At 48.9% G+C, this 18,953-nt stretch overlaps 1 protein-coding gene across 2 annotated transcripts in view; it reads right to left on the reverse strand.

The window, feature by feature from the left end:
• Positions 1–18,953, reverse strand: part of skia (v-ski avian sarcoma viral oncogene homolog a) — a 271,182-nt gene that overhangs the window by 13,379 nt on the left and 238,850 nt on the right. Inside the window, exons 3-5 of one of the 2 annotated variants that reach the window (XM_034171894.1) lie at positions 18,182–18,297; positions 17,344–17,645; positions 14,491–14,822 (exon numbers count right to left, since the gene is read on the reverse strand). In XM_034171894.1, coding sequence (XP_034027785.1) covers positions 14,491–14,822; positions 17,344–17,645; positions 18,182–18,297 — 750 coding nt within the window. Of the gene's footprint in view, positions 1–14,490; positions 14,826–17,343; positions 17,646–18,181; positions 18,298–18,953 lie in introns of both variants that reach the window. The other variant, XM_034171893.1, reaches the window with a different exon arrangement.

The raw sequence follows: 18,953 nt of genomic DNA on the forward strand, positions 1-18,953 counted from the left end.
TGCACTGCTTGCCGTTTACTTTCTGCTCTATTTGTGTTGCTTCCCAGCTGAGTCGTCAACACGCTGATGGAAAGTGAAAAGTGGAGAATTGGTTTTCTTTGGTCGGGATGCATTTTCTTGTTCTCTGTCCAAGTCCAAAAATAAAAATGGAAGTCTGGCCTTTCCCTCTGCAGCAACATCCGCTCTTATTGTTATCATTTGCCAAGTTCCACTCAGCTTGTGAGCAGTGATAATGAGTTTTCAACCACTTCTGCCGTTTGATTCCTACGATCAGTCATTTTGCGGAGCTCCCAGTTTTTAGGAAAATAATACAGGCAGAAGGTCTGTGTCACAGACAGCAGAAATACTGGACATCTGTCACACTAAAGAACACTGAGGCGCCTGCAGAAATATGGCTGGTTTTCACTGAGAGAAATGCAGGAAACAGTATTCAGAGTTCAACGTTGGTATTATTCTGCGCATTTATTTGTCAAGCAGAACCTCTGACATTTTTCCGTAGATCAACCACAGGATAAACAATGTTAATCTATTTTGAGGAAAAGCTGTAGCTGTAAGTTTGCTAGTGTTAGCAACATTCAGTAATAATTAAAGCCATTTATAATAAATCTGTTGATGTTATGTTCAAATACTTTTATTCTGAAGTACATGGAGGAAAATGAACCACCAGCAGCAGCCTTACACATTCTGCTTACTGCCTGCAGCAACAAAACAGAAAACAGTACAGCGGTGTGCAGTTATAAAACATACTATTGTAAATGGTCAAAGTGATAGAAGACACTCTACAATCAGGACATACAGTACATCCAGAAAGTATTCACAGCGATTCACGTTATCCACATTTTATGTTACAGCCTTTTTCCAAAATGGAATAAATACATTTTTTTTCCCTCAAAATTCTACTCACAACACCCCATAATGACAACACAAAAAAGTTTGTTTTTAATTTTTGCAAATTTATTAAAACTAAAAATCTAATAAATCACGTGTACATAAGTATTCACACCCTTTGTGCAATACTTTGTTGATGCACCTTTGGCAGCAATTACAGCCTCAAGTCTTAGTAAAAATGATGCTACAAGCTTGGCACACCTATATTTGGGCAGTTTGGCTCATTCCTCTTTGTAGTACCTCTCAAGCTCCATCACGTTGGATGGGGAGCGTTGGTGCACAGCCATTTTCAGATGTCTCCAGACATGTTCAGTGGGTCTCAGGTCTGGACTCTGGCTGAGCCACTAAAGGACATTCACAGAGTTGTCCTGAAGCGACTCCTTTGATCTCTTGCCTGTGTGATTAGGGTCATTGTCCTGCTGAAAGATGAACAGTCACCCCAGTCTGAGGTCAAGAGCACTCTGGAGCAGGTTTTCATCCAGGATGTCTCTGTAATTTGCTGCATTCATCTTTCCCTCAATCCTGACTCGTCTCCCAGTTCCTGCCACTGAAAAACATCCTCACAGCATGATGCTGCCACCACCATGCTTCACTATCGGGATGGTACCTGATTTTCTCCACAAATGATGCCTGGCATTAACGCCAAAGAGTCCAATTTTTGTCTCATCAGACCAGAGAATTTTGTTTCTCGTGGTCTGAGAATCATTTAGATGCCTTCTGGCAAACTCCAGGTGGGCTGCCATGTGCCTTTTACTAAGGAGTGGCTTCCACCATTCTACCAGTCAACTAATCAGCAGGATCCCGGATCAGACATCACGTCCACCATCATAGTTGAACAGTTAAATATACAGTCACTGTCAAATAAAGTTGGACTAATTCATGACCACATCACGGAGAAGGGGCTGGATTTGCTCCTTCTGACGGAGACATGGCAGCAGCCATATACTTGTATTTATCCCTGAATGAAGCGTGCCCTCCAGGGTACCGCTATATGGAGAGAGCCCGTACAACTGGCAGAGGTGGGGGCTTAGCCGCCTTCTACAGCAGTAATCTTGAACTATCTCCCATCAACGCTCCCTGTTTTGCTTCCTTTGAATCCCTGATTTTTAAATGTAAAAAAACATTTCCACTGACAACAGCCCTTATATATCGCCCCCCAAACCACATCCAAATTTTATATCAGACATGCACAATCTACTTACTTCACTTTGCACACCCCATAAAAACATCCTGGTTACTGGTGATTTCAATATCCACATGGATTGTAATAACTGTCAATTAGCCACCAATTTTAAAGAAACCCTGGACTGTTTAAATCTGGACCAGCATGTTACTTGCCCCACACATAAAAGGGGGGGTCACACACTAGACCTTGTAATAACCGACTACCTCCCTGTTACTAGATTACAAGTGTATGATGTCGGTGTCTCTGACCACCTGGCAGTCACATTCACCATCTCTGTGCCCTGTCCTGCCACCAAACCGACCCGACAATTCACCTTCAGGAACATTAAAAACATGGACTCCACTTCCTTCTGCCAACAGCTCCAGCTTCTTTCCCCCCATCCTCATGCATCAACTGATGACTTAATAGACTTCTACAACGTTAACCTTGCCTCCATCCTGGTCTCTCTTGCTCCATTAAGAACCCGGACTGTAAATTTCACCCGCTCTGCCCCATGGTTCACAGAGGAGCTGAGACAAATGAAGAGGGCTGGCCGTGTCCTGGAGCGTGCCTATATAAAACCCGGCCTGACAGTGCATCAGTTGGCCTACCGGGAACACTGCTCAACATACTCCAAAGCACTTACCAAGGCCCGGTCAGAATACAACTCCACCAGAATAAATGACAACATAGGTAACTCCAAAAAACTATTCTCCACAATAAATCATATCCTCAATGCTCATATCCCCTCATTTCACAGCAATACAGGAGTAATGTTGTGTGGGCCGCTGAAGAGGAGGTACTGCTGGCCCACCACCACCAGTCGGCGCCCTGCTTGGAGTGCGGGCTTCAAGCATGAGAGGGCGCCGGAGCCATTGGAAGTGACAGCTGTCACTTGTCAACCACACCAGCTGTCTCTCATCAACCACCTCATAAGAAGCGGATTACAACTCCACCTCCTCGCCGAGAAATCATCTACCACTAGAGGTAACCTTCTCTGCTGAATTATCGATTGTCTAACATTGTTCTGTGTGCAGCCGCATTCCTGTGGAGATCCAGAAGAGGGACAAACAGGAGCTGCACGAGAGAAAACGTATCTGGAGGTGGAGGCTTTCCCTCCCGGAGGAATTGAGTGTAAAGGTTGCTGGGTGTGAGGACTCACACTCACCGCCTTCTGTTTCTTGTCTGCCAGCAGTACCAGGGCCGACAACGGAGGACAGAGACCACCTGGGGACTCAGGACTTGGCGGCTCCGGTGTTCTTCAGGCCGTTGGTGGTGGAAGCGGTGTGGGCTCCGGCTCTTCGATCATCAGAGGTCTCCTATCTTCGAGCCTGCCCACAGTCCTCTTGTGTACAATTGGCACCCATTATTTCTGTTTGTATTCCGTTGTGTACTTTCACAACATTAAATTGTTACTCCTTTTCTTATCCATTGTCCGTTCATTTGCGCCCCCTGTTGTGGGTCCGTGTTACGACACTTTCCCAACAGGATTTCTCGGCCATTCGTCATGGATCCCGAGGGGCGTGAACCACAGCTTGAACAGCCAATGGGAGAACAAGGAGCGCAGGCGTCAGCAGGAGGCGTGGTAAGTGATCTGCAGCAAATCCTTAACGCTTTCACTGCTCAGTTACAGCTGGTAACCGAGCAAAATGCAATCCTCAATCGGAGGATGGAGACTCTCACCGCCAGAGTGGAAGCACGCGAGTCGAGCGTCGCTGCAGAGTCTCCTCCTGCTGGCCCGGGGCCTAATATAGATGTTCCACTGGCCGTTCAACTACCCCCCCCACCGTCCCCTGAAGCTTACATAAGTCCTCCCGAACCGTACGGAGGCTGTGTGGAAACGTGCGCAGACTTCCTAATGCAGTGTTCGCTCGTTTTTGCACAGCGTCCAGTTATGTACGCATCAGACGCCACCCGGGTGGCTTATGTAATTAATCTGCTTCGAGGTGAGGCACGCGCTTGGGCTACAGCGCTCTGGGAACAGGATTCATGGCTTCTGACATCATACGCTGGGTTTATACGGGAATTCAAACAAGTGTTTGATCATCCCAACAGAGGCGAAACTGCCTCGACCGTGCTGCTGTCACTGAGACAGGGGCGTCGGAGCGCAGCTGATTACGCTGTCGACTTCCGCATTGCGGCTGCGAGGTCTGGCTGGAATGACGTTGCGCTCCGCGCTGCCTTCATAAGCGGACTGTCTCCAGTACTGAAGGAGCATTTACTGGCTAAGGACGAACCGCAGGATTTCGACGGGCTTGTCAATCTGGTTATACGCTTAGACAACCGCTTAAATGAACACCGTCGGGAGCAGGCCGGGGGGCGTGGCCGGGCACAAGCCGTCCCTCTCTCTTCCGGGTCAGAAAGGGTGCCGTCGTCCCCACGCTCCATTGCCAGTGGGCTCCGTGTGGCAACAGCTCCCCCTGCTGACGAAGCTATGGACACGAGCAGGGCCAAAGTGAGATCTGATGTCAGACAAAGGAGGCTGGCTCGCGGGGAGTGTTTTTACTGTGGCTCATGTGAACACATGTTAAAAGACTGCCCCAAACAGTCAAACACCAACGCCCGTCCTTAGAAACTGGGCTAAGGGTGGGCCATAACATGTACACGGGGAGACCCCGCAGATCAGCACGAATCCCAGTGATAATCCTGAGTGGGGATTTAACCCTTCACGCCCCAGCACTGGTGGACACGGGGTCCGAAGGGAATCTGTTGGATAGCAGATGGGCTAAGGAAGTGGGGCTCCCTCTAGTGGCTCTGCCTTCGCCTTTGAAGGTACGGGCACTAGATGGCACTCTACTCCCGTTAATCACACACCGGACCCAGCCCGTGACTCTGGTTGTGTCTGGGAATCACAGGGAGGAGATCGTGTTTTACATGACACCTTCTACCTCCCGAGTGATTTTGGGTTTTCCTTGGATGGTGAAACGCAATCCCCGGATCGATTGGCCGTCTGGGGCAGTGGTGCAGTGGAGCGAATCCTGCCACCGGGAGTGTTTAGGATCCTCGGTTCCTCCCGGGATCACGGCTAAGGAGGAGGTTAAAGTCCCTCCCAATCTGACGGCGGTGCCCGTGGAATACCATGATCTGGCTGACGTCTTCAGCAAAGATCTGGCACTCACTCTTCCACCGCACCGACCGTACAATTGTGCCATTGATTTGATTCCGGACGTTGAGTACCCGTCCAGTAGACTGTACAACCTCTCACGTCCGGAACGCGAATCAATGGAGACCTACATCCGGGACTCCTTAGCCGCCGGGTTGATCCGGAACTCCACCTCCCAGATGGGTGCTGGTTTCTTTTTTGTGGGCAAGAAAGACGGCGGACTCCGTCCATGCATCGATTACAGGGGGTTGAACGAGATCACGGTTCGCAATCGATACCCATTGCCCCTCTTGGATTCGGTGTTCACACCCCTGCATGGAGCCCAAACATTCACCAAACTTGATCTTAGGAATGCGTACCACCTAGTTCGGATCCGGAAGGGAGACGAATGGAAGACGGCATTTAACACCACGTTAGGTCATTTTGAGTACCTGGTCATGCCGTTTGGTCTCACCAATGCGCCCGCGACGTTCCAAGCATTGGTTAACGACGTCTTGCGGGACTTCCTGCATCGGTTTGTCTTCGTATATCTGGATGATATACTCATCTTTTCCCCGGACCCTGAGACCCATGTCCGGCATGTACGTCAGGTCCTACAGCGGTTGTTAGAAAACCGGTTGTTTGTGAAGGGCGAGAAGTGTGAGTTTCACCGCACTTCTTTGTCCTTCCTGGGGTTTATCATCTCCTCCAACTCCGTCGCCCCGGATCCGGCCAAGGTTGCGGCGGTGAGGGATTGGCCCCAACCAAAAAGCCGTAGGAAGCTGCAACAGTTCCTCGGCTTTGCAAACTTCTACAGGAGGTTCATTAAGGGTTACAGTCAGGTTGTTAGCCCCCTGACCGCCCTGACCTCCACTAAAGTCCCCTTCACCTGGTCGGACCGGTGCGAGGCCGCGTTTAGGGAGTTGAAACGCCGGTTTTCGTCTGCGCCAGTTCTGGTGCAGCCTGATCCTACTCGCCAGTTTGTAGTGGAGGTGGACGCCTCAGACTCAGGAATAGGAGCAGTGCTGTCCCAGAGCGGGGAGTCCGATAAGGTTCTCCATCCTTGTGCCTACTTTTCCCGCAGGTTGACCCCCGCTGAGTGGAATTATGACGTGGGCAATCGAGAACTCCTCGCGGTGAAGGAGGCTCTGGAAGAGTGGAGACACCTGTTGGAGGGAGCTACGGAGCCTTTCACGGTTTTTACAGACCACCGGAACCTGGAGTACATCCGGACCGCCAAGCGGCTGAACCCCAGGCAAGCCCGCTGGTCCCTGTTCTTCGCACGCTTTGACTTCCGGATCACCTACCGCCCCGGGACTAGGAATCAACGATCCGATGCACTGTCCCGGGTGCACGAAGAGGAGGCCAAGGCTGAGTTGTCGGACCCCATCGACACCATCCTTCCCGAGTCCACTGTCGTGGCCACCCTCACCTGGGACGTGGAGGAGACCGTCCGGGAGGCCCTGGCAAGGAACCCGGACCCGGGAGACGGTCCGAAGAACAAACTTTACGTCCCACCAGAGGCTAGGGCTGCCGTCTTGGACTTCTGCCATGGATCCAAGCTCTCCTGTCATCCCGGAGTGCGTAGGACCGTGGCAGTAGTCCAGCAGCACTTCTGGTGGGCGTCACTGGAAGCCGACGTCCGGGACTACGTCCAGGCCTGTACCACCTGTGCCAGGGGCAAGGCGGACCATCACAAGACCAGGGGTCTCCTCCAACCCCTGCCTGTGCCTCATCGCCCCTGGTCCCACATCGGCCTGGACTTCGTCACGGGCCTCCCGCCGTCCCAGGGCAACACCGCCATACTGACGATAGTGGACCGGTTCTCCAAGGCGGCCCACTTCGTGGCCCTCCCGAAACTCCCAACGGCCCAGGAGACAGCAGACCTCCTGGTCCACCACGTCGTGCGTCTGCATGGGATACCGTCGGACATCGTCTCGGATCGTGGTCCCCAGTTCTCCTCGCAGGTCTGGAGGAGTTTTTGTAAGGAGCTGGGGGCCACCGTACGTCTCTCGTCCGGGTATCACCCACAGACGAACGGCCAGGCAGAGCGGGCGAACCAGGACCTAGAACAGGCCCTTCGCTGTGTCACCTCCGCGCATCCGGCGGCCTGGAGTAACCATCTGGCCTGGATCGAGTACGCTCACAACAGCCAAGTGTCATCTGCCACCGGCCTCTCCCCTTTTGAAGCGTGTCTGGGCTACCAGCCCCCATTGTTCCCACTTGTGGAGGGAGAGGTCGGGGTACCCTCGGTCCAGGCCCACCTGCGGAGGTGCCGCCGGGTGTGGCGGACCGCCCGTTCTGCCCTGTTGCGGGCCCGGACGAGGGCCAAGACCCATGCAGATCGCCGGCGTTCCCCGGCCCCTGCATACCAACCGGGGCAGGAGGTGTGGTTATCCACCAAGGACATCCCGCTCCAGGTGACATCCCAGAAACTGAAGGACCGTTTCATTGGGCCATTCCCCATCGCCAAAATCCTCAGTCCGGCCGCAGTGAAGCTGACACTCCCGGCTTCACTGCGGATCCATCCGGTTTTTCATGTCTCTAGACTCAAGCCATACCACGCCTCACCACTCTGCACCCCTGGACCCGAACCGCCTCCTGCCCGAATCATCGACGGGGAGCCGGCATGGACTGTTCGTCGGCTCCTGGACGTCCGTCAGAAGGGCCGGGGTTTTCAGTACTTGGTGGACTGGGAGGGTTACGGACCCGAAGAACGCTCCTGGGTGAGGAGGAGCTTCATCCTGGACCCGGCCCTTCTGGTCGATTTCTACCACCGACACCCGGACAAGCCTGGTCGGGCGCCAGGAGGCGCCCGTTGAGGGGGGGGTCCTGTTGTGTGGGCCGCTGAAGAGGAGGTACTGCTGGCCCACCACCACCAGTCGGCGCCCTGCTTGGAGTGCGGGCTTCAAGCATGAGAGGGCGCCGGAGCCATTGGAAGTGACAGCTGTCACTTGTCAACCACACCAGCTGTCTCTCATCAACCACCTCATAAGAAGCGGATTACAACTCCACCTCCTCGCCGAGAAATCATCTACCACTAGAGGTAACCTTCTCTGCTGAATTATCGATTGTCTAACATTGTTCTGTGTGCAGCCGCATTCCTGTGGAGATCCAGAAGAGGGACAAACAGGAGCTGCACGAGAGAAAATGTATCTGGAGGTGGAGGCTTTCCCTCCCGGAGGAATTGAGTGTAAAGGTTGCTGGGTGTGAGGACTCACACTCACCGCCTTCTGTTTCTTGTCTGCCAGCAGTACCAGGGCCGACAACGGAGGACAGAGACCACCTGGGGACTCAGGACTTGGCGGCTCCGGTGTTCTTCAGGTCGTTGGTGGTGGAAGCGGTGTGGGCTCCGGCTCTTCGATCATCAGAGGTCTCCTATCTTCGAGCCTGCCCACAGTCCTCTTGTGTACAATTGGCACCCATTATTTCTGTTTGTATTCCGTTGTGTACTTTCACAACATTAAATTGTTACTCCTTTTCTTATCCATTGTCCGTTCATTTGCGCCCCCTGTTGTGGGTCCGTGTAACGACACTTTCCCAACAAGTAAACTGCAACCTTTTCATGCAATTTTTCACATCAAAAATAGATAACATTCGTACCTCATTTTCACCACTCGACAGTACCACACTTGACCTACCCATAACACCAGTCACAAACATACTTACCCAATTCACTGTTGCGGCGCAGCAGGAGGTCGAGAAGATCATCCATAGATCCAAACCATCCACTTGCCCACTTGATCCCCTCCCATCACCTCTGCTCAAAACTCACTGCTCCTCCATCAGTTCCCTTATCACAAAAATAATCAACACTCCCCTAGAAACAGGCCATGTCCCTAACACTCTCAAAATTGCTATTATCAAACCCCTCCTCAAGAAACCCACCCTGGACCCCAAACCTCTGTCAAACTACAGACCAATATCTAACCTTCCATTTCTCGCAAAAGTTTTAGAAAAAGTTGTTTCCTCCCAGCTCCATCATCACCTGAAATCCAATAATCTTTATGAAAAATTCCAATCTGGTTTTCGCCCTTCCCATAGTACAGAAACAGCCCTCATCAGAGTCACCAATGACCTGATGAGGGCTTCTGACTCCGGTTCCACATCCCTCCTCATTCTTCTCGACCTCTCTGCTGCGTTTGACACTGTAGACCATCACGTCCTCCTACACCGTCTCCAGCACTATACAGGTCTCTCTGGCACTGTCCTTCACTGGTTTCACTCCTACCTCTCTGACAGAACCGAGTGCGCAGCTTTGGGGGAAGCAAGATCTATACCTCACACTGTTACCACTGGGGTCCCCCAGGGCTCCGTACTCGGCCCAACCCTCTTTACCATTTACATGCTTCCCCTCAGTCGTGTCGTTGGCAAGCATGGAATTAATTTTCACTGCTATGCTGACCTTACCTCACCATTTCTCCTTCTTGTCCCCCCTCGGTCACAGTCTCCCGCCTCAGCTCCTGCCTGGAGGAGATAGAGACGTGGATGAGTCAAAATGTTCTGCAGCTAAATGGCTCCAAAACAGAAGCCATCCAAACTGGTACCCCCCACTCTTCCCAAATCACCTCTGTTTCATTTTTTGGACACAACATTCCCCTCTCTCCCTCTGTGACAAATCTGGGGGTCAAATTTGACCCCCACCTCTGTTTTGACAATCATGTCACCTCCATCTGCAAAACTGCCTTCTTTCACCTCTGTAATATCTCCAAACTTTGCTCTTCTCTTTCTCTCCTTGCTGCAGAGAAGCTCGTCCATGCCTTTGTCTCCTCCAGGCTGGACTACTGTATTGCAGTCCTCATCGGGATCTCTGGCAGGAGCATTCAAAAGCTCCAGTATGTCCAAAACAGCGCTGCCAGGGTCCTGATGAGGGTGCGCAGGCACAAGCACATTACCCCCATTCTTCACTCCCTCCACTGGCTCCCTATTCACTGCCGTATACAATACAAAGTCCTCCTGCACACTCATCACTGTCTCCACGGTGCGGCCCCCACTTACCTCACTGAACTGCTCACACCACACACTTCCACTAGGACCCGGTCAGGCCAACAGCACTGTCTAGCCATGCCCAGGACACGGCTCAAGACCATGGGTGATAGGGCCTTCTCACTGGCTGCTCCCCGTCTATGGAACGCCCTCCCAGACCATCTCAGGGCTCCACAGACGGTGGATGCTTTTAAAAAAGGACTCAAAACCTACCTTTTTACTCTGGCTTTTAGCTAAATAATTGCCACTGTTTTATCGCTCTTATTTTGATTTAATTGCTACTGTTTTATTGTTTTTACATTGATTTATAGTCTTTTGTGTTCTTCTGTTTTATACTGTAGCACTTTGGGATTTGGTGTCAAATGTAAAGTGCATTATAAATAAAATGTATTATTATTATTATTAATCCGCCATCTTGAGGATTGGTGAACTGGTGCAGTGGTGGATGTCCTTCTGGAAAGTTCTCCTGTCTCCACAGAGGAATGCTGGAGCTCTGGCAGAGTTTCACTCAGTTTAGACAGCCAGCCAGCTCTTGAAAGAGTCCTGGTGGATCCGAACTTCTTCTATTCACAGATGATGGAAGCCACTGTGCTCATTCAAGGATTCAAAAGAATTTTATTGTCATATGCACAAAAGAACATGTTCCCTGCACAATGAAATGTGTCTACTGCATTTAACCCATCCTAATTGCCAGTAGGAGCAGAAGTCGCCATTAGGCGCCCGGGGACCAGCTCCAGATGTACATCCCTGCCTTGGTCAACAGCAGGGCTGGGCAAACCAAGACCGACCCATAACAAACGACACACAACACAAAACACACATAGGCCGGCCCGGTACATAAATACATATTAGAAAAAAAAGCACACACAAGGGAAAAAGGAGAGAAAAAAACCCTCATAGCCGCTGCATTACACATCAGCACAGAAAAACAATAATCACACAGACAAACAAAGACGCAGGACAACAACCGAGATTTGAAGGTCCAGTTTATCAGAACACTCCGGAGGCAGCCTATTTGGTGCCGTCAAAGGCCTTGTCCGACAATCCTGGAGGGGGAGGGGCTCAGCCCTGAGCAGTCCACTGTCCACAGTCAACGTCAGAGCTGGAGAAGCTGAAGGGAGGGGGATGACCAGGGGAGCGAGGCTTTTTATCACAGCGGCCTTGGAGTGCAGCTGTGTTTTGGGGAGGCCAAATGAATACCAGATTAGCAGACACCTGAAAGATTCCACAGTTCTGAGAACAGAGTGGCTCTCAATGCATCTGAATGTAGAATGTGGTCTTTACAGACGGTCAAAGCGGGTTTCCAGAGCTGCAATCCTGCCCGAGATGTTTTCCAGCGTGCGGTTAACATCCGCCGACTGCGCAGCCACTGCCTTCCCAATCGAATCAATCATGTAGGGCAGTCTGGATGGCCCAATCAAAGCTGCCTCCACTTTTTTGATTTTCCGGTAAACCAGCGCCATGCCCGTGCCACACAGCAGAAAGCCGGTCACCACCAAGCCAAATATATACACATCTTCGACGTCCTCCACAGAAAGCATGTAAAGGCATATGACCTGCCATCTCCTCCACGAGTCCATCACGTAACCCATCACATGCGTCCCGGCAGGACAGGTTGGGTCCTCCGCCCCCGAATGTCTTGTAGAAAAAATAGTGTCAATTGCGTTCAAAGACCACTTTAACAGATCCATTTTTGTCATTTTCCAGAAGAACAAAGCTGCAGCCTCACAGACAACACGCCACAGAAGCAGGAAAGATAAGGAGGGAGAAGAGAAAAGTGCGTCCGTCTCGGCCAAGTGCAAGCTGGCAAAAAAAAAAAAAAATCCGGACCTTCAAAGCAGCAGGAGTGTTTCTGTACCCTTTCCTAGATTTGTGTCTCAAGACAATCCTGTCTCAGAGGTCTACAGTCAATTCCTTTGACTTCATGCTTGGTTTGCGCTCTGACATGCACTGTCAGCTGTGGGACTTTATATAAGATAAGATGATATGTAGACAGGTGCATGCCTTTCTAAATCATGTCCAATCAATAGAATTTACCCCAGATGGGCTCTGATTAAGATGAGAAACATCTCAAGGATGATCAGTGGAAACAGGATGCACCTGAGCTCAATTTTGAGCTTCATGGGAAAGACTGTGAATACTTATGTGCATGTGATTTCTTAGTTTTTTTGTTTGTTTGTTTGTTTTTTTTAACAAATTTGCAAAAATCTCCCAAAAACATTTTTCACATTGTCATTCTGAGGTCCTGTGTGTAGAATTTTGAGGAAGAAAAATGAATTTCATCCATTTTGGGATAAGGCTGTAACATAACAAAATCTGGGCAAATTGAAGCGCTGTGAATACTTTCTGGACGTACTGTACGCGATGACAGCTGGCGGCTTTGACCTAATGCAGAAGCTAACTTATAAAACAATAGGTTCCTCCTGTGGTGGAGAAACTACTTTACCATATTTTCTCGAATACAAGTTGCAGGTTTTTTTTTTCTTTACTTGGAATTCACTTCCTAACACCGTGTTTCCCAACAGACAAGACCTCAGTGTAGCACATGTGCACACCACAGTCTGTGCCATCACTTCACAAAAGAACTTATAAATTCCAAAAATAAGCAAGATGGACAAACAAACATGTTGGACAACATACTCAGGGATTAAACCAAAAAAATTAAAAAAAACTTACTGAATTTTTTTTCTCAGGGCCAAATCATAAGCTTTTCACCATCTACTTTTTCATAGAAACCCTTTTGCGATCACATCCTAGGATTTAAGGTAAAACAAGGTAGAGACAGCTAAGAAAAGAATCAGAACCAACAGAAATATTTTAAAATACAACACATTAAATATGAGCTGCATTTCGTTTTATTGGTAAAAAATGGATTAGTAGAAAATTTTAAAAATGGTTGATTTTCTTTTCATACTTAGAAAAGTCCCTTCGAGTACTGTCTTGTTTTTCACTTGAGGTTCCACAGCAGATCATAGGTGGATCTGCATGTTTAACTGGCACAAGTTTTACGCCGGATGCCCTTCCTGACGCAACTCCACATTACATGGAGAAATGTCGCAGGGGTGGGTTTGAACCAGGAATCTTCCACCCTGAATCCAAGTGCACGAACCACATGGCCACCACCCCTTTCTACATGCTTCAAATAGGCTAGTAAAACATAAAATCACTGGCAAACAGAAAAAATAAATATGATGCAATGCCAAAATACCCTTGGCCGTATGAGCATAAAAATAGGAAACAGAATTAGGGATGCACCGATCCACATTTTTTCACTTCTGAGCCGATCTCAATACCTGAATCTCGATACCTGCCAATGCCGATACCACTCCAATACCAGAGCTCTGTTTGCTTTAATATTATTATTATTTATTTTACATGAGGGTATTTTGTATCCTCATATACATCATATATAACTGAGGATATTTTGTATTCCCAGTTATAAAGCTTCATGATGAAGTGATATAGCGGAGGATTTTCTTAAAGACAAGACTTGAACATTTATCTACAATTTGCCAGAAGGTACATGTGAGATGCAAGTCTAGATTTGATGTTTTGGTGAAAGAATTAAGTACTTTTATTTGTTTTTAGTGGTTTCTTGTGTCGCACACTCCCATGCCATTTGTATCGCGTGTACTTGGCTTCAGTGCGGAAGGTTCCCCCACCCCGGCCATATTTCTCCATGTAATGTGGAGTTGTGTCAGGAAGCACATCTGCCGTGAAACTTGTGCCAGTTCAACATGCAGATCCACCTCAGATTTGCTGTGGCAACCCAGAGTGCATAGAAGGGAGCAGCCGAAGGGACTTACTTTTTTAGGAGATCCTAGATCAACCCTGAGGCTTGTTTATGCTGGTACGTATCTCCAGAGTCCGTAGCATGAACCAGATGAGAGTCATTGACTCCCCCTGGACAAGACGCCAGCCTGATGCAGGTTACTACCCCAGGCAAGGCCGGGACTCATTTTTATGGCTGCGTGGACTAAGACAATGCAGATAAGTGTCTTGTCCAAGGACACAGACAGGTAGCGTGAGTAGGAGTCAAACCAGGTCTAAATATTGGCAGACCAGCTTCTTATCTAGATCTATAGAGGCCTAGACCAACACAGGACTTACTTCTTTACTTTTGGTGATTTAGGCAAAGCCTAGTGTTGAGGAGATGTGTGCTGACTTTGCATGTGCATCCCCAGGAAGCATCAGGTATGTAAAATCTGTATCCTTTTTTGATTCATTGCATTTCTTCTGTAGAGGGATGGGGTTAAATTGAACCCTGATACGTTATACTAAAACATGACACAAAATCTCAGCTACCATGAGGAAACCTTCATGGCAGAACTTTCACACCATTCTGAAGCCTGTGAAGACAAAAACCTACCTGCTGCAAGCTGCGTTTGGCCTGCAGAGCAGATCCCAGCTTCTCCTCCTGCTTCACCCTCATCTTGACAATTTCATGCAGGAACTTCTCCTTGGACTCTTTGGAGTCGAGCCCACTATCCAGCGCCTGCCTCAGACTCTCCAATTCTGACTCCAGTCCAAACTCTTGAGGGGTGGAGGTGGAGGACAGAGCCAGAGCAGCTGCCGAGGCGGCGTTCACCTTGGATGAGACAGTGCAGACCAACCCTTGGTTGCCCGGTGAGCTCAAGTCTTTAGCCGAGCTGCTGGACGAGGTGAAAGATGGTGACGACAGAGATGACAAGGAGGAGGTGACTGCTGGAAGACAAAACAGTTTGTTAATTAAGTGCTGAAGAGTGGAAATAAAGTTGATGTCTTTGTATCTGTCGAGACAATCTTCAGTCTACACGTGACATGGCCCGTTTCTGGTTTCATTGTTTATTGCGGTTTGGAAATGCTACCGTTACAGACCTGATGATCTGAGATTTGCTGTCCAAGAGAATCAGTTCCAAAAACAAATCTGAGGCCTTTCTACATGTTTCTGTGAAGGCTCTCAGTTATCCAGGTGGTTTCCATAGTAGAGAAGCTTGAATATTCGACTGGGTTGCTTGACGCATCGCGTCAAGCAACTATGCCTTTCTACATGGTTCACGCCATGAGATTTGTTTCATGGCTGAAGTAGTATCGACGTATTTCAGTTATCACGTAACAAATAATGAAAAACGCCCACAGGCAGCGAAAAGGAGGAAAGTCACCCAACTCGTAAAGCAGGCTTATGAAGAGTGACTTTAGATGTATCACATCACAGTGTAGGCGCACCCATAGCTCTCTGTTGGATTCAGAGTCACATTTTTAGCTGTTATCATAGCTGTGCCAGAGCTATACAATGACACTTTGTCAAAAACCATCTCACACATCTGTTGTGTGAGTTTAGAGAGATTCAAATCAGTGAATCTACCTTCATATACCAGTACCTATAGAGATCTTATGTTTCAAGAGTAACTTCAGCATAGAGTGGGTATGGCACTGTAATGGCTCCATTAGTGAAAAAACGCTCACAAACAGGGCTGATGATCCATCCTGACATCATCATTCTGTCACTCTCTGTTTGGAATTCAAAGCACTATGCCACAGAAACACAATTAATTACATTATTCTGTGGTACTGGTGTCTTGCAAGTGTTGTGCAAAATAAAGTCTGAACTTCAATTACAAAATTTATATGTCATAAATATGATGGGTTCCGTGTGAGTCTAAAAGTATATATGTGAAGGAGGACAGAGAGACAGGAGAGACTGTGATCAGAACTGCACCGTCTCAGGCGGATTCTGGACGATTCTTGTTGCAATAGCAACATGTTGCAATATAAACAAGTATATTTTGAATTATGACAATAAATGATGATCAGCTGAGTTGATTCTAGAGCCCAACCGATATGGATTTTTTGAGGCTAATGACGATAACAATATTTGGATGAAAAAAATGCAGATAATCGATAAATCAGCTGATTTGCCGATAGCCGATAAATCAGCCGATAGTGAATCAACCCCTTAGCAGTAAACGAAAGTTTTTCATGCTAGAAATAAGGTCTACACAATGTGGGCTTAATAAAAAGCGTGACCAACGCAATGAAGCACATTTGACATATTACTACATAAACTAAGTTAATCAAACTGAGTTGAACTGAAACGGGAGAAATGTGGGGTGAATGTAATCGCAAAGTTATTACAAACAACATCCTTATAAACTTACTTCTATGCTTTTGTCAGCCGATCAGTGCAGTGGGACGGCGAACTACGGGGGCCGGTGATGAACACATTTAAGCAGGGGTGTAAGCAGCTCTCTGTTGGGAAGGTGTCGTGAATGAACGGACAATGGATAAGCCAAAAAGTAACAATTTAATGTTGTGAATCACACAACGAAATACAGACAATAACAATATTGTGGATTGTCAATTATACACAAGGTGACGTGTGGGCAGGCTCGAAGATAGAAGACGTCTGGCGAGAGAAGAACCGGATCCCACACAGCCTCCACCACCAACGGATCTGAAGAATACCGGAGCCGCCAAGCCCTGCGCCCCAGGTGGCCACTGTCTTCAGCAGTCAGACCCGGTACTGCTGGCAGAAACAGAAACAGTTAGTGGTGGGTGTGTGAACACACACCCAGCAATCTTACGGTGTTTGATTCCTCCAGGAGGGAAAACCTCCACCTCCAGATACAGAATCACCCGTGCAGCTCCTGTCAGTCTCTTCCCTGGAAGGAGTGAGAGGCGAAGACGTCGCGCTCACACAATCCACCAATCCAGCTTCAGACTGTATCCACAGGAAAAACGGCTGCACACAGAACAATGTTCAAACACTCAGAAAATTACAGCAGAGAACGATTACCTGAACGGTAGCTGATTTCTCGGCGGGGAGGTGGAGTTGCAGTCCGGCTTTTATGGAGGATGAAGTTGATGAGTGACAGCTGGTGTTGATGATGTGTGACAGCTGTCACTCCAGTAGTTCCGACGCCCTCTCGTGCTTGAAGCCCGCACTCCAAGCAGGGCGCCATCTGGTGGCGGTGGGCCAGCAGTACCTCCTCTTCAGCGGCCCACACAACACTCTCAGTTGAATGGAGTCAGAGCTCCATTTACTGGACAAATGGTGCAAGGACATTTTACATTGCCGACACAAACATTATTTCAGTAACTGTTTATGAGAAATTATCGGCGTTCTATCGGCAAAATTTTGGCCGATAGTGAGTACTTTGAAAAGGGCTTATATCGGTCAGGCTCTAGTTGATTCCATGATGTGACATGCTTTATAGATTATGTTGTAATACCGCTGACTTACATTCATCACGGCTCTCCACTTCAACCTCCACCTCAGAGTCTTTGTCGTCCTGAGGCGGCGCCTTGCTGGCAGCAGAGGACGGGGGGCACGGGCCCTCAGGTGCCGGAGGTAGGACTTCACCTGTGGCTCTCCTCTTGCGAGGCCTGGCCGTGGCACTGGCGCCTTCGCTGGAAGGTTCACCTCCACCTGGAACGCAGGTGCTCGGTACTGATGGGGACATGGGGCTCACCTTTCCCAGGGGCAGCGGTGTCAGGGCAACATTGGGGGCCACGGCGTTTTCCATGCTCTTGTAGTTGTAGAAGCTATAAGGAAAACAAAGATCTTAGCTGCACAGCCTAAACTCGGGTGTCCAGGCGTTTACGTGTATTCAGTTGCAGGGCTCAGAGATTAATTCTGCATGAAAGCAAACACAAGTGCCATATTGTATGATCCAATTTTTAAAATGTCTCTGCCAGCCAGGCAGGAGAAACATTAAAGTGAAGAGCCTGCAGCCGTTTACTCCCACTTCAGGAGGAACTGGTCCAGATGAACTGTGATAGAGAGCCGGCTGCACGGCGCACTGTGCCCACAGGATGAGTGTGTGTCAAACCACAGCAAGTACTGCAGTGTGGGAGGCTGCGGTACAGTCAGACTTGACTCTTGTGACACCAGCCCACCAAACAACTGACAGAGCATGCTGGGAACTCATCAGATCCAGCTGAACAAAAAGGCTGTTATCTCTGCTAATGCGAAAGCAGCTCTTTGTTGACTGTCGCACACAAGCTGCAGCTCAGTTCAGGAAGCTGCTGCTCACTGACAGCGTGCATCGAGTGCTTTTCGTCCACAGACTCGGGCTCACCTGTCTCTCAGCAGGGCCAAAGGGTGAGGAGGTGGCTCCTTTTCTCCAGCCGAAAGGTGTGGGGACCATGGTCTGAAAGCGGAGGGCCTTTGTCTGGGCTGGATGCAGTTAAAGCCCTGAAGAAGAGAGTGATGACAGCATGATAAGAAAGGAGGTAACCATCTATCACAAAACATGTAAAAGGCAACGTAAATGTATGAAGATTCAAATCAGTTGGGATCAAAAATGAATGCATATTCTCTCTCTCTCTCACACACACACACACACACACACACACAACCAAGGTGAAGTTAGTTTTAGGAAGGCTGTTGAAGATCACCTCCACTGTGGTACACTGCCCCCCCTAACATCAATATTACACAGTACTGTGCAAACATTGTAGGCGTGCCATAGTTATAATAACAGTCGTGTTTGATGATTATTTATTTATTATTATTGTACACACAACAAAATTTGTCCTCTGCACTTAACCAGCGTAATTACACACAATCCAACCACTAGGAGCAGCGGGCAGCCAAAGTCTGGCACCCAGGGACCAACTCCACATGTAGAGATGCTGCCTTGATCAGGGGCAGAGAAAGGAGCATACCCCAAATAAGCAGGTTTTGTTTTTTAGTGGTGGGTGGAAAGCAGAGTGCCCGGAGGAAACCCACGGAGACAACATACAAATTCCTCACAGAAAAGAACTGTGCGTGGGTGCAATCGAACCTCTGACCTTCTTACTGTGAGGCCAGAGGGCTAATCACTGAGCCACAGCGCTGCTCTTTTTATT

The sequence above is a fragment of the Thalassophryne amazonica genome, chromosome 6 (genome assembly GCF_902500255.1).
Source record: "Thalassophryne amazonica chromosome 6, fThaAma1.1, whole genome shotgun sequence".
Lineage (NCBI taxonomy): Eukaryota > Metazoa > Chordata > Actinopteri > Batrachoidiformes > Batrachoididae > Thalassophryne > Thalassophryne amazonica.